The 14,975-nt window shown below is 31.2% G+C and overlaps 2 protein-coding genes across 4 annotated transcripts; one reads left to right on the top strand and one right to left on the bottom strand.

The window, feature by feature from the left end:
* Window positions 1-493: 493 nt before the first annotated feature.
* LOC111594738 (receptor-type guanylate cyclase gcy-5-like) lies at window positions 494-10,430 on the bottom strand. Of its 3 annotated transcripts, none has more exons than XM_023308176.2 (8): window positions 10,164-10,430; window positions 7,357-7,501; window positions 4,801-5,002; window positions 4,461-4,727; window positions 3,282-4,395; window positions 3,122-3,220; window positions 2,757-2,867; window positions 494-2,695 (listed from the first exon to the last, which is right to left on the bottom strand). In XM_023308176.2, the coding sequence occupies exons 2-8, from the start codon at window positions 7,457-7,459 to the stop codon at window positions 800-802; spliced, it is 3,792 nt and encodes a 1,263-aa protein (XP_023163944.2). In that variant the 5' UTR covers window positions 7,460-7,501; window positions 10,164-10,430; the 3' UTR covers window positions 494-799. The 3 variants fall into 3 exon arrangements, with proteins under 3 accessions (XP_023163944.2, XP_023163943.2, XP_023163945.2); XM_023308175.2 differs by lacking the exon at window positions 10,164-10,430 and adding an exon at window positions 8,507-8,798; XM_023308177.2 differs by lacking the exons at window positions 7,357-7,501; window positions 10,164-10,430 and adding an exon at window positions 5,376-5,432.
* Window positions 10,431-12,316: 1,886 nt separating this feature from the next.
* Window positions 12,317-14,818, top strand: LOC111594702 (putative serine/threonine-protein kinase haspin homolog). The gene is made up of 6 exons (XM_023308123.2): window positions 12,317-12,507; window positions 12,573-12,862; window positions 12,922-13,592; window positions 13,663-13,866; window positions 14,221-14,516; window positions 14,579-14,818. Exons 1-6 carry the CDS (start codon window positions 12,443-12,445, stop codon window positions 14,781-14,783), a joined length of 1,731 nt encoding a protein of 576 aa, XP_023163891.2. The 5' UTR covers window positions 12,317-12,442; the 3' UTR covers window positions 14,784-14,818.
* Window positions 14,819-14,975: the final 157 nt, after the last annotated feature.

Genomic DNA, 14,975 nt, shown 5'->3' with positions numbered 1-14,975 from the left:
TTTACCCTGAATTTCCATTTTCAATAGGTTCAGGGTATAATAAGAAACTAGACTTAACGTGCAAATAAAAATCTATCTGTCGCTTTGAACTCATCCTTGAACCATCCCCATTATTTGAAATTTTATTAGAATACATTTTTAGCTATGTGGCTCTGTTGGAATGCCCTGAAGAGAACTTCTCAATTAAAAAGGAATCCCGGTCACAATTTACATAGAACATTCTTTAAAAGAGCGCAGTATTATCCAGTATATAGACTTATGTAAATGAAAGCTCTTTGGAATATTAAGATAAATTTCCATATAAAAAATTGTATACATTTATTTCAGATAATGTCTTTAATATATATATATATATATATATATATATATATATTTTCGATAATGTCTGTAATATATATATATATATATATATATATATATATATTCTATTCAAAATTTCATTTTCGACTTGCATTCAAATATTAAAAAATTTATGTAGATAAGTGAAATTTCGAATAGACTTAAGATAACCTGCCCTATGATCTAATAGTATAGAGAAGCACAGATTTAACTGTCTTCTATTCAGAAACCCAAAATGCATACATTATTGTCATTTTTGTCAGTTATGTCATTTTTTCTTATAGCTAGACTTATGTACTTAATTTTGCTTAGCTTTTATGAATTAAATGTATTTTTCAGATATGCAGGGCATAAGTTAACCAATATTAATAAGAAAACTGGTGTCAATTTCTATTGTTTCGCATTTCGTTGATTTATAATTTCAAGTCATTAACTTTTAGACCTTTTATATACAAAGTTCTTATGATTTTTTACCGTTTACATCGTCATTCGCTTGATGCGTCAAAAGTGGAGTCATTATGCTATAACCATCTGGTGTAGTTTGTGAAACAGAAACATTACAGGGCGAACCAGAATCATTACCCTCAAATTTGGGAAATTCATTTTGGGCTACAATGTTAGATTTTTTAAAATCAGAACTGCTGCGTTGGCGTGGCAGAAGGTCGAATTTGAGTTCGTTTTTCGACGGTGAAGACTTGTAACAAGTGGGCAACATTTCTACTTCATCACATTCAGACTCTGATAGTTGAACCGCCGTTCCGGAAAACTCTATGCACGGTGTCAGCAATCGTGGGTAGTTGGAAATGTATTCTATTATTTCTAACGCAGTTGGACGTTTACTGACATCCTGACTCCAACAGGACTTTAAAAGACCCTCCAGCTGTGGCTTTACACCGTTTGGTATTCGTAGTGTATTACCGGCCTTCACAAAGTCAAGAACTTGATTATTTGTTAAGCCCTGATACGGATACGATCCAAATGATATAATTTCATAGAGTACAACTCCAAATGACCATATGTCGGAAGCAGTCGTAAATAACCCCAACGAAAGTGTTTCAGGAGGCATCCACCGAACTGGGAAAAGCTTCCGTACACCTTTCCTGTTGAAGCAATAATAATCACTTTCAATTGTAGGTCGAGCCATACCAAAGTCACCTATTTTAACCACTCGCTGGGAGTTTACCAAACAATTTCTACACGCAATATCACGATGAACATATTTTTGTTCTTCAAGATAGGCCAAGCCGCGCGCTACATCCATAGCATACATAGTCAAACGCTTTGATGATATATCTGACTCATCGGCTATTTTCTCATTGACCATGTTTCTTCTGGCCAAAAGGTACGTCTTCAAATCTCCATAAAGCATGAATTCCATTATTGTGTAAATTGGCTCCGTTTGCAAGCAAACTCCCAAAAGTTTTATAATATTTTTGTGACTAAACTTTTTCATAGCTTCTGCCTCTGCCAAAAAATCTAATCTGTCTTCTGTAGACTGCCCAGCCTTCAAAGTTTTCACAGCCACTGCAGTCCACTCGTCAGAGCCCAATCGCGCTTCACCACCAAAGACCGTGCCAAAGGCCCCTTCGCCCAATCGTCTATTGATCACAACGTTATCTTTTTGTACTTCCCATTTATCTAATGTATTTACTTTGTTTCTTGATGGTGAAATCAAGTCAATTCCAAACATTTTCATTATTTGGGCAGACTGTCTTACTTTGCGATCGTAGCGTTTTTTCCAAAAATAACAAGAAATTAGCGACATCAACACAATTATTATAAGACATTGAAAAATTATGAATATCATTGAAGCAATATCACAAGTTACATGCAAACAACGGGCTAAGGCCGAAAATCTACAGTCATATCGTCCATCTTCAGGTACCTGACCATGAAACGCTTCATTTGTCGAAAAATTTAGGTGTCCTCCATTAATATGCATTTTTGATGCACTTCCCTCAACAATAGGCTTGAATAGACCAATTCTTTCATACGTCGAATTTCTCCACTGTAAAATGTCGAGATCAATTATACGTGAACCCCCAAATTCGCCTGTACCAAATCTAACATGTCCAGACAAGCCATTAAAGTCTGTTTCTCTAATCAGCTTGGACAATTTCTTCGTAACTTCTATTGACCTTAACTCATTGAAGGCATCAGAGTTATTCTCCAGTAACTTATGTGCTGCAAGAGCATAGGTCCACACTGCATCGTAAACAAATCCTACATAACTTGAGAACGTAGAATACTTATTTTTATAAGTAGTTAACCAAGAATTTATAGACATTCCCTCTTGCATTTCTGCATTCAGCTCGCCAAATGGTGTGTGCCTTATACTTAAGTGCCCTTCGATTGCCTATTAACAATTAGAAGTTTTGTTAAGATTTAAATTTAATGTTTTAATATGAACTACTTACATTCCGAAACTGCTCAATAGAACACCTATTATCAACTTTCATGTTCCACAATTCATAATCTTTTGATAGCCAGGATGGTAAGAACCAAACATAGTTCTCTTTTTGGGTCATCTGAAAAAAAAAAGTTTATTATTAATATTGCTATTACCAATAGAAGAACGGAAGATATCTTCGGAACTCCAAGTCGGATTCATTCATTCATTCTTAAGTTGTTTAAATAAATCGTAAACAACTAATGTATTGAAGCACTTATATAATAAAGCGGGTAATAAGTCAATGAAAAAAAATTTTAAATATGTTTAAAACGTTTTCACTTTTTGGTGATTTAAATATGAGTGATTTAAAATATTAATAATAATACTAACACCCAGTTTTATAGCTTCACAGATGGTAATGGCCGCACTCCCGCTTTGCAGTTCAGCAATAATGATTCTTGAATGGGCTTCTTTTAATTTGACCAAATGCTAAAATAAAATAATATTTTTCGATAAGTTATTGTTTCACAATATGATAATTGAAACAAACCTCTCTCATATCCGGAGCTGTAACATCACTCGGAACCTTTCGACTAAAAGCTAAGGTAAAGTTAAAAAGCCTCAGTTTGCTCTCCATACGAGACAAATAGCCTGTATATTGTTGGGAGTCTTCTGTCAATGTGGAGACACGACACCAACCGAGTTGTTGCATAATTTTGATGTACGCATCCACGTACTCACTGTTTGACCCTATCGTTCTAAAGAAGTATGGGTATGCTTCGCGGTCAACAAAGGAATTGCCCTCAGCAGAATATGATATGATCATCATATTTAAATGTTTCGAAATACCAGCAATGGGCTCCACTGTTTCGCTGCAGGCAGGTCCCAGAACACCCAACATATTTGGCTTATTGAAATAATGTATAAATGATTTCAAAACCATATCCGACTTGCATTGTCCATCTTTTATTAATATCTCTAAATTATAGTTTGGTAGAACTGTTTTATTTTCATTGATTACATCGACAGCTCTTTGCGATGCTTCAATAATATTTTCATGTCCCCAATCAGTTATATAGATTGGGAATATACCACCAATCGACAGTGTTTTCACCGTCCTTGGTAATACCCAGCGGCTGTAAGTCTCAAAATTCTGGAGCAGCCAGTTACACGCAACATTATTAAACAATTCTTCAGAATCTTTTGTATGCGCTCTCTGGATACTAAGTTCTTTTTGAATATTTTTCAAGTCCATATCATTGATATAAAAATTTCGAAGAGCGTACATCATTCGCTTGTCATATATTAAACTTCCTGGATAATATTTAAGAATCGGAGTTAGCTCGTATCGGCAATTCGACCTTTTGAGAAATTCATAATCTTCACATCTAGGCAATGCTATTTGAGCAAATTTAATATCAGCATCAATTATCTCTGAAGGAACCCAATGTAGAACGACAAATCTTTTTTGTCCTCGAGTGTAACTTGAACTATACATAGTATGCAGTTCTTTTATAGTATCTCTAAATTGATCTCCCAACCAAACTACATTTAGATAGCTCTCATTTAGTTCCTCTGTAATGAAATACGAATCATTTCGCCACTCTGCTATTAGAGTGGCACAGTTAATTTTCCCACAGTTTGGATTTGCATATTCTTCAACACTATGAAAAGAATAAAATCGTTTACTCTTTACCAATCAATTAGAAAGCATTGCTGTGTAATTCACCTTCTGTCTCTTAATATTTTTATAACATTATCATCCATTATGTATAGGGAATAATATGCATTATTAATATCTTTAAAGACTTCATAATGCAGACTGCAGTCTTTATTATCAATCGAAATTTGTGATCTAGGCACAAACCAACTGAATCGACCGGGAGCTATAGACGCACCGGCACTATATATATTTGGTTGTGGCTCCTTATGTATGGTGTAGGGCGCCCAAACCTCCAAATTGATCATTGAAATCTGATGCAATTCCTTATAGTATCTGTAACATAAGAAATATTATAAGAATTCTTTACTGAAAATTGGGAATTATTTTAACATTTCATCTTGCTTACTTAACATATTTTAAGGTTCGCAACAAATTTTCAGGATCTGAAGAGTTTTCAAATACTAATGGAATTATTTGCACATCCTTATAATTTAGTACTTCCTTTAAAAAAATTGAAAATATTCGTGTCATCACCTGATGCGTCGCTCTACTTGTAACTTGAAGACCAATACCAAATCCATTATTTGGAGGACGAAATGAAAAAAAATCTTAAAAAAATTTTTTTATAATTATTTTATTTTTGTATATTAAATATTAAATTAATATAAAATTAAAGATATACACAGACAGAAATACATATAACAAAACATAAAATAGATAACATACTCAGATTTTCGCATAAATAAATTAATTTGAAAATTTACTTAAAACCAAGTAATAAAGCTCTAGTCGGGGTGCCCGACTAAGAGAAACCCTGATCCCAGTCCTCCCATCTGCATTTTTTAATATTTTTCGTAGTGTGTATCGAGTATTCAAAAAAAATATAAAAATAAAAATCGACATTACACAGCAAAATTTGAGCTCTCAACACCGCCACTTCATAATTAAGAGAAAAAAGCAATAAAAAATATTTCATTTCACCGGTCTCGAACCCTGGAACTAGCTGCATACGAGCGCCGCCTTTACCAACGCAGCACTGCCTACTCGAGCAGTTGCAAATTTGAAGTTAAGTAGCAGCTAATAATTCAGCACAATTCAATCGCAATTTCGATTCTTGGAATAGTATTCTTATCTATTTGAATGTATGTGTGCACACGCATAGGAAAAATAAGTGCGCGTGGCGCTGCTGACATGTGCTTTTGCAAATTGGTTAAACGTTTTGTTTACTAACTTCTGTTTTGCTTAATGGATTTTAATGAAATTTTCAGCATACGATATATGTACATATCCTATTGGCTTGGTTGAGATGCAAACGCCATCACATAATGGCCCTAGTTCCAACTGAACTTAAATTTTAAGAATTTGGGGGGATTTGGAGTCGGTATCCAAAATCCAACAAAAATCAAAATTGCATAAAATATACATAAAACTAAATACAAAATTTGGAGGCTCGTTCGAGATATAATTTATTTACTGCATTTCAATCATGTATAAAATATTTATTCGATAACAATTAAATGCGAATAGTTATCGAATATTTGAAACAAACTTGACCTGCGCGTGCTATACACGGACCTACAAAAAAAATTTCAAATCTCTAGCTCTGATAGATGCTGAGATCCACGCGTTCACACAGACGGACAGGGCTCAATCGACTCGGCTTGTCGTCCTGATCAAGAATATATATACTTTATGGGGTCTGCCACGCCTCCTTCTGCCTGTTACATACATTTGCACAAAAACCATTATACCCTGATTTCCCATTTTCAATGGGATCAGGGTATAAAAAGTAAATAAAACCATAAAAAACGTCTCACCGCCTCTACCAACGAAGCCACTGCACCACTTGCAAGAAGAGTTGCAAATTTGAAGTTGATTAGCAGCTGATTATTCAAGCAGTATTCAATCGCAATTTCGATTCTTTGAATAGAAAAGAATATATGAATTTAAATGTATGTGTGCACACGTATAGAAAACATTTGTGCGCGTGGCGGTGCTTGCCTCGTGCTTTTGCAAATTGGCCAAACGTTTTGCTTAATAACTTCTGTTTTACCTAATGAATTTTGATTACATTTTTAGAGTTATGATCTACATATTCTATTGGGTTGGTAAAAATGCAAACTCCTTTAAATCTTAGTATTTAAATCTTTAAAAAAATGTTTATAAAATATTAAATTAATTAATTAATTATGTGTTTAATTGATAACAATAAAACTTGATGTGCGCGTGCTATACACGGATCTACAAAAACAAACTAAAGTCTCTAGATAGATGCTGTGAGCAACGTGTCCACACATACGGGCAGACCGGCAGATAAACAAACGGACAGGGCTCAATCGACTCGCCTTGTCGTCCTGAGTACTGAGTAATAAGTACTTTATGGGGTCTGTGACGCATCCATCTGCCGGTTACATACATTTGCATATTATACCCTGATTTTCCATTTTCAATGGGATCAGGGTATAAATAGTAGCTCAATTATTTTTTATATATTAAAAGTCGTATTGTACAATAGCAGGAAATAGCTCAATTTATGCTTATGCGATTTATAGCGGCACTGATTTGTAGAAACATTGAGCTCAGATGCAACCTTCGTATGAGTTATGCTGTCAAAAATTGTGTGTATATATATATATATATATATATATATATGTGTGTTTTTTTCGGATTATCCATTATTCTAATTTTGAGCACACGCTGATCTAGGTCTAAATTGACTTCTAAAATTGTGGAATAACGTCGGCAATGTGCGTACTTAATACTAGTCTATACGAATGGAAAATAAAAGTTTCTTTCAAATGAGAGCGATGTCAAAAAACCCATTGTATTATCCGTGAAAATGGATAAGTCAAAGCAATTTGTTATCCTATTGGTTTAAAGGTAAGATAATTAAGTAAGTAAGCTACAATATTAAGGAAATTACATAATATATATAATATTACACGAATTTATTTGTACTTACTGTTTGTATTAAGACACTTATAAGATGATTCGACATATACAGGAAGGCATACAAAGGCAACAAGAAAGGCCACGAAGAGCACGCGTTTTTGTTTAATTTGCATTTTTGGACGATTTCTCAACACACTGAATAACCGGTTTTCACACTGAAACAAAGCATGTTGAATAATTACAAATAATATAAAATCAATATACAACTACCTTTCCTGGCAGATGAATATTAAATAACGTTCAAAACAATATGACAACAAATTTTTTATTACAAAAGTTTTATATTCATTCACATTAAAAAAAAAATATATAATATATAATATATATATATATATATATATATATATATATATATATATATATATAGTCAAATTTAGTTTGAATACAATTTGTGATAATTACCATAAGGAAGAACGATATTTGGATTGATCTTTTGCTTAACGCAGTCACACTGAAGAAAATTGAATCTTAAGTTGATTGTGTATGTAATAAAGATTCTTTGGTTCCAAATTTCTAAGAATGTGTATACGCTCATTAGTATACTAGTGAAGCTCATATTTGATCCTGTCAAGATTACAAATCCGGTATTCAATACATTTTTGCTGTCTGACGCCACCTTTAAAAATCTCGTTACTTATCCCAAAACAGTTAAATTGTTTTCTCAAGAGGGAGCCTGCAGTAGCTAAGGGATGAAATCTTAGAACTTTAACCAAAAATATAGTTTTTTACAATTTTAATAAATAGAGAAAGACGACAATAATATAATTATGGAATTTTTAAGTATTAAAAGATATATATTTATCGATTTTTTCCACTCCAACACGTGTAGATCTATCTACTATTTATTTTTTGTCTTGGTTTGTCTATACGAATAAATGTATATTCAAAATTTCTAGTTGGTAACCCCTTCAATAATAACGTTGCAGATATACTAGTTACAATATTATAAAACAAACTTCAATGAATATACGCAAAATTCAAATCTCTAGTTTCAATATCAAAAAAATGGTATACGTTCATATGGACAGACGGACGAATATTACACGAAACCAATGCATTCATCAGTTTAGTCGGGACTGCTCAACTAGGAGATACGCTTCTTTTATATGCAGCAAACAACACATCACACACACATACGCATAAGCACGCGTTCTACTTACTGCGTTGTTTACTCAGCGGCAGCGCTTGGACTTCAGTGTAGCGTTAACGATGGAAAATGAATTGCTGAATAACTTTTATACTAAATGTACCATCTTAATGAAAATTTCCGAGAGTAATGATGATATTCAGATGTGTGTATGTCCTAAAATACGCATCTTTAGTATTTGAAATCTTTAGTAATTTGCAAGTTGAGGAACAATGTTGAAGATATCTGAAGTCCGCAAAATTTCTGTTTTCATCACAGGGATGTACACAATAAATCTGAAGCCTCCAGTTTTTATTATATTCAAGCTAAGAGTAAAAACGAAATAAAATTCCGGGGTTTTTTTTTATAATAAGAAAATAGAATGAGTTATAGAATAAAATAATATAGTATACCCGAGTATTCATGTCAAATCGGGTTTTGAGGCTTTTGAGATCGAGATTCTTTTAGCCATGTTTATACATACGAATGTTAAACACACGAATACACTCGCAGGCCCTTATTTTCCGAGCTTTCAAATATTAATTACAAGTCTAAGCCATGACAAATGTGGAATGAGAAAGATATTAAATACCTAAATATATATTTCACTATTCTTCTACCAACCATGTTTATAAAGTATTACAAGTAAAAAATAAAATAACAGAAACTTAGATTGATTTAAACAAAAATTAGTTGACGTCAATGTTTGTTTTGAATTATTATGGAAAAAAAATTGAACTACTCATTATATACGCGTGCTTTATTACCTGAAGCATACAAATTTGCATTTGTACTGGAGTCTCAAACTCAACAAGGTATTACGCAGTCGGTTAAGCCTGCTCAAATATTTATTATTTTCTAGCCACAGTTATTGTTGACTATAACTCAGAACAATCTGTTCCACACTTAAGTACACAATATAATTTTGTTATATCGAAATATACATACATACATATATATACATATATATATATATATATATATATATATATATTTTATATATATATTTATTTATATATATCTAAATATATGTACAGAGAAATAATTTTATGCATTTGATTAAGTGTGACCCAAACGAAATCATTTTTTCCGTGTTAATATTTTGATACGTCAAAAAAATTGTGTTGCTTTCAAATTTATTGTAGGTCTTGTAAGTATATATATATATTTATTTATTTAATATTATTTTTATTATTATTTTTTTTGATGGATTGATTTGTTTCTTAAGGAATATTATTAATAATGTATTTTAAACACTATTATATATATTATTTATTGCACCAAAGTATTTAATGTGCTTTAAACATTATTATATACATTATTTAGTGCACCAAAGTTTTTTTAGAATGAACTCGATCAGCCAACACTTAATAACTGCACAACAAATTCATATTTTGGTTCAGTTCTGCTAATAAACGCCTACAGATAAGTTCTTAAAATAAAGCAGGACGGAATACTAATAGTGAAACATTTTGTCTTATTTTATTTATATATATTTTACACATAAACATAGATATATAATATAAGTAGGAACTACGTAAAAAATGCTTACGTTTTATTTATTTATTTCTGAATCGGTTTTTTAAATAGAATTTATTAAGAGCAATTTATTTGACAAAATTTCCCACGTATTAATTTTAAGTCATATAAAAAACACATAAATATACACCTATGTGCTTTTAGATACTCACTAACTAAGATTTTTTGTAGAACAATATCATATATTCTCACTTAATTCATTTTAAAAAAAATATTCTTGCTTAACTTCATTATTGAAGAATTTCCGTTAATAGGAACACTGGGTTGCAGATATATGCTGTCTAAATACAGTTATTTTAATTAAAAATCAACTTCATTATATACAAAAATAATATACTTTATTACATATCCGTCGTCTATAAAAGCACATATATACCAATCATTCGAACACAACTGAGCCGATTTGGATTGTTGCCCGATTAAAGCTTGATAATATACTGAAACAGAAAATGTTCAAAACAAAAAATAATGAACGCTCTATGCGAAACAAATTCAAGTTTCATATTCGACTGTCTGTCAACAGTCCAACGTCATAAAAAACAAGTAAGAACACTTCATCGGGAGTGCCTGACTAACAAATACCTTGCATCTGGCTTTTTGTTTTTTTTTTAAGACAGTGAGACAGGTCTTTGTAATGTGGAAAGCTTAGTATCTCTATACTTTAATACTTATTAGTAATAAACAAAAATTTCTAGATATAAAAAGTTTTCAGATCGGTGCAAACATATATGCGGAATGGCAGATAAATAGTTCTAAATCTATTCACTGGTTATCAAAAAGAAATAAATACACATATACTTTATGCATTCGCCTTTTCTTACATATTATGCATACGTGAAAACAAAAACTAATGTCTCCTTTTTACCCATTTTCTATATGTTGAGGGTATAAAAATACGAAAAAAAACAGATATACACTTTTTATGGACATTTACAGCGAAAAAATAAAACGGAGAGCAAATACTGAAGAACTGAAAGTATCAAATGCATTTTTATATTGGTATGAAAATGTAAAAAATTGAATTCATCAACACTTTTATATTTAACAATAACATTTTTATATATTTATCCATTCATTAATATATAATGGTAATATCCGTAAATTTTTATTAAATGGCATATCTATTATTCTTTAGAATATACAATATATACAAAATTAACAGGCACAAAAGTTTTCACCATTATTTATATGAAACTTAATAATAAAAAAATACATAATATAAGGTAATAAACGTTCTTATCGACAGTTAATTAATTTACGAACCGTATTATTTCCTTTTTATACAATTATTCGTTTGCATATGTGCCCATTTAACCGCCATACAAAATATGTAAAAATTATTATATGTCTATTTGCAACTTGTACTTACAGAAAAACGATTACATTTCCTTAAGTTTATTCATACTTCAAAACGTTTACGACTCCAAGAAACATATAAAATAATTTTGCTCGCTTTTGCAATTGGAAACTTTTGGAAACATTTACGTAAACTGATAACAGAAATAAAAAGAATATTTTTAAAAATAAAACCTCATCAGTTTTTGATTTATATATACATATATATATATATAAATATATATATATATATATATATATATATATATATATATATATATATATATAAATAACAGATTATAATAAATTCCTTTAGGACTTATTTTTCTAATTTAAATAATATTTGATAAATAATATATAAAATTTAACAAAAAAATTTATATATTTATAATTATATAATTATATAAATAAAAAATGCAACGAAAAGTTATTTATAGAATAGCGGTTTTATGCACAATAATAGTAATTTATAAATGTGTTCAACACATAGGAAACTTGACCACTTGTCAATTTTATTTAATAGGAAATACTGAAATAATTGAAAATGTATCGATTATTGGCTTTCAAATAATAATAATAACTTGAAGATAATTTTTTAGTTGAGTTCATGTACTAAAAAACTTATATGATTCATGTAAACAAACTCGACAATAGCAAAACTTGTATCCCCAATTCGTGTTTAAGAAATAAATGTAACGTAACAGTGCCAAATGAGTATTTCGTAAGAATTTGGCGTTATCTGGTTATGTGGCAGTCCTACATCAATATATATATACATTTACGGATATTGCTACAACAGAATTGAAGGAAATTTTTAATTTTCCAAATATGATACACGTTCGCAAGATACGGCTATGGAAATATTCCATCTTTCGTGTGTGTTTTTCAAATTCTAATAACTCGATTACGATTGTATTCAGTGTTCAATAACGCGGTATTTCTGCTTAACAGAAGACAACAATTCTCTTATCGCTCTTATTTGCGTCACTGCCTCATTCTGCGCTTGGATATCATTTCGAATATAACAAAATAATTCTTTGCTTATGAAAAGAATAAGATCTGATTTATTTATTTTCTACAAGTAACATAATACACAATGGACCACACTTTACCAGAAGACGCGTGGAAAGATTCTTTTGACAGATTGTTAGATCCCATACCGTATGTTGAACTATATTTTAATAATACATTATTACTACTAATGAACAAATACAATATTTATTCAGAAAACTACGAGAACTGAACGTAATTAAGAAGAAAGTTCGATTATCATTTAATATGGACTCTAGTGTTGAAAACTCCAATCCAAACGTGTTGAACATCAACGACTGTTCCTTGCCAAACGTAAGAAATAATCTTACGGCTGCTGGTGATAAACTAAACATAAAAAACTCTATCTCAACTCCTTGTGCGAAAAATCTATCTGTAAATATCTTTCATTGTGCGTTGTCACCGATAATTGGTATGAAACTAGATGGATTACTACCTACCGAAGATCATAGAGCGGATATCATTGGTAAAACTACAAAGATTAACTTATCATAGTAATGCTCTTAAATATCTTTGCGTATGTAGATCGAGAAAAACTGGACCAACCCAGGGGGGGAAAGCAAGTTTGTTTTAATGTGAATACAATCGATTCTGAAACGTCAATGGAGTCTTCTTCAATATTGCAATCTGTACACGCATTAAAAGCACGGCGAGCATCTAACAAACAGGCTCGATCTTCACTTGTTCTGCTGCCGGGGAAATGGCGCAAGTCTTTACATACCTGGCAACGCACAACGCAAAATATATCTGGTCGCAAAAGTTCAAATCTATGCGTTGAACCGAGAGATATAACTTTGAAAAATTTGAGAGCTGTTCCGAGAAACTCACGAAAATCGCTGCATACAAATCGTAATTCGGAACATGATCTTGAAATAAACTTCGAAGCAGAAGTGCTTAAGTATTGTGGTCAATCGAGTCCACTTAAATTTAGTACAGCTTATACTGCTACGAAAATGTTGGACGCTTGCAAGATTGGCGAGGGAGTTTACGGAGAAGTATTTAAGTATACGCCAAAAAATAAAACGAAAATGAACTTAGTTTTAAAAGTACTTCCGATCGAGGGTACAGCTTTGGTTAATGAGGAAGTACAAAAGACTTATGAACAAATATTGCCTGAAATTATAATTTCTAGAGAAATGAGCGCACTACGAATAAATGAAACTAACTCAACTAGCGGATTTGTAGATATATACAACGTAATTTTTTTATTGCCACAATAGTAATGTACACAAATTAAATTATTTATATATATTTATATTTACACAGGTCAGCTTGGTCAAAGGAAAATACCCAAAGCATTTAATAGGTCTCTGGGAAGATTATGATGAGGAAAAAGAGTCTGAAAATGATAATCCTACGATGTTTACTGATAGCCAACTCTTTATTGTTTTGGAGCTGAAGTTTGCTGGCACAGACATGTCAAAGTTTGTTTTCTTAAACGCCGAACAGGCTTATTTTGCACTGCAGCAGGTAAGATTATATTATACATTATAAAAGCTGTAAGCATGAAATGATAATTTACTCTTTCAAAAAGTGTAATAATCATCTTTCTATCCGTATGTCTATTAAACGTCAGTTTACTGCTATTAATCTAGAATGTAAATTTTCGAATGCTTATTCGTAGGTAGAACAATTTAATTAAAATATTCGCTGGGAGTGTACACCTTTAAAGGTGTAAATTTAATAAAAAAATCTAATAATCTCAGATATAGACCTTGGGTGGTAAATAAATCTATAAATTACAAAATTGGTTTTACATTTTGATTCCATTCGACTACAGCCTTCTTACTTAATATTTCTATTTATTGTATATGTGAATATAAGGTTGTATTAACCCTAGCAGTTGGAGAAGAGGCCTTTCAATTCGAGCATAGAGACTTACATTGGGGCAACATACTCATTGAGAAAACAAAAAAAAAGTTTATTGATTTTAAACTTCGCGGAAAACAGTTATCGGTGGAAACAAAAGGGATTCAAATAACCATTATTGATTACACATTATCACGAATAACTGTTTCCGAATGCTGCCACTATAATGACCTCTCCCAAGATGACGATTTGTTTGTGGCCACAGGAGATTACCAGTATGAGGTATACCGCATGATGCGAGAGGAACTAAAGTGCGTATAAAATAATCTGGATATTTATCTATATAATCTAAATACTTTTATTTTACTTAAAGAAACAATTGGTCCTCGTACTCGCCAAAAACCAATGTACAATGGTTATCGTATATTAACTCTAAACTAATAAATGGCGTTAACTATAAAAGTATTACTACAAAGGCACATAAAAACTATTTCGAAAAACTTAAAGACTTCAACAAAATTATCCTCAATTTTGCCAGTGCAGTAGAATGCGGACAATACCTACACAGCATAAATTAGGCATAAAAATGCTTGTTTCAGGCTCATTGTATTTTGGAAATTGTATTTTAATTTTTTATTTGTAATTTTATATTTTGTAAGAATTTTTTATTTGTAATTTTATATTTTGTAAGAATTTTATTTTTTATTTCTATGCTTGTAAAGTAAACAACTGAACATAAAAGCTTTTCAGCTGCTAAGTTCTGCTAAACA

The sequence above is a fragment of the Drosophila hydei genome, unplaced genomic scaffold (assembly GCF_003285905.1).
Source record: "Drosophila hydei strain 15085-1641.00,03,60 unplaced genomic scaffold, DhydRS2 tig00000149-arrow-pilon, whole genome shotgun sequence".
NCBI lineage: Eukaryota > Metazoa > Arthropoda > Insecta > Diptera > Drosophilidae > Drosophila > Drosophila hydei.
This window is presented reverse-complemented; position numbering and strand designations above follow the sequence as displayed.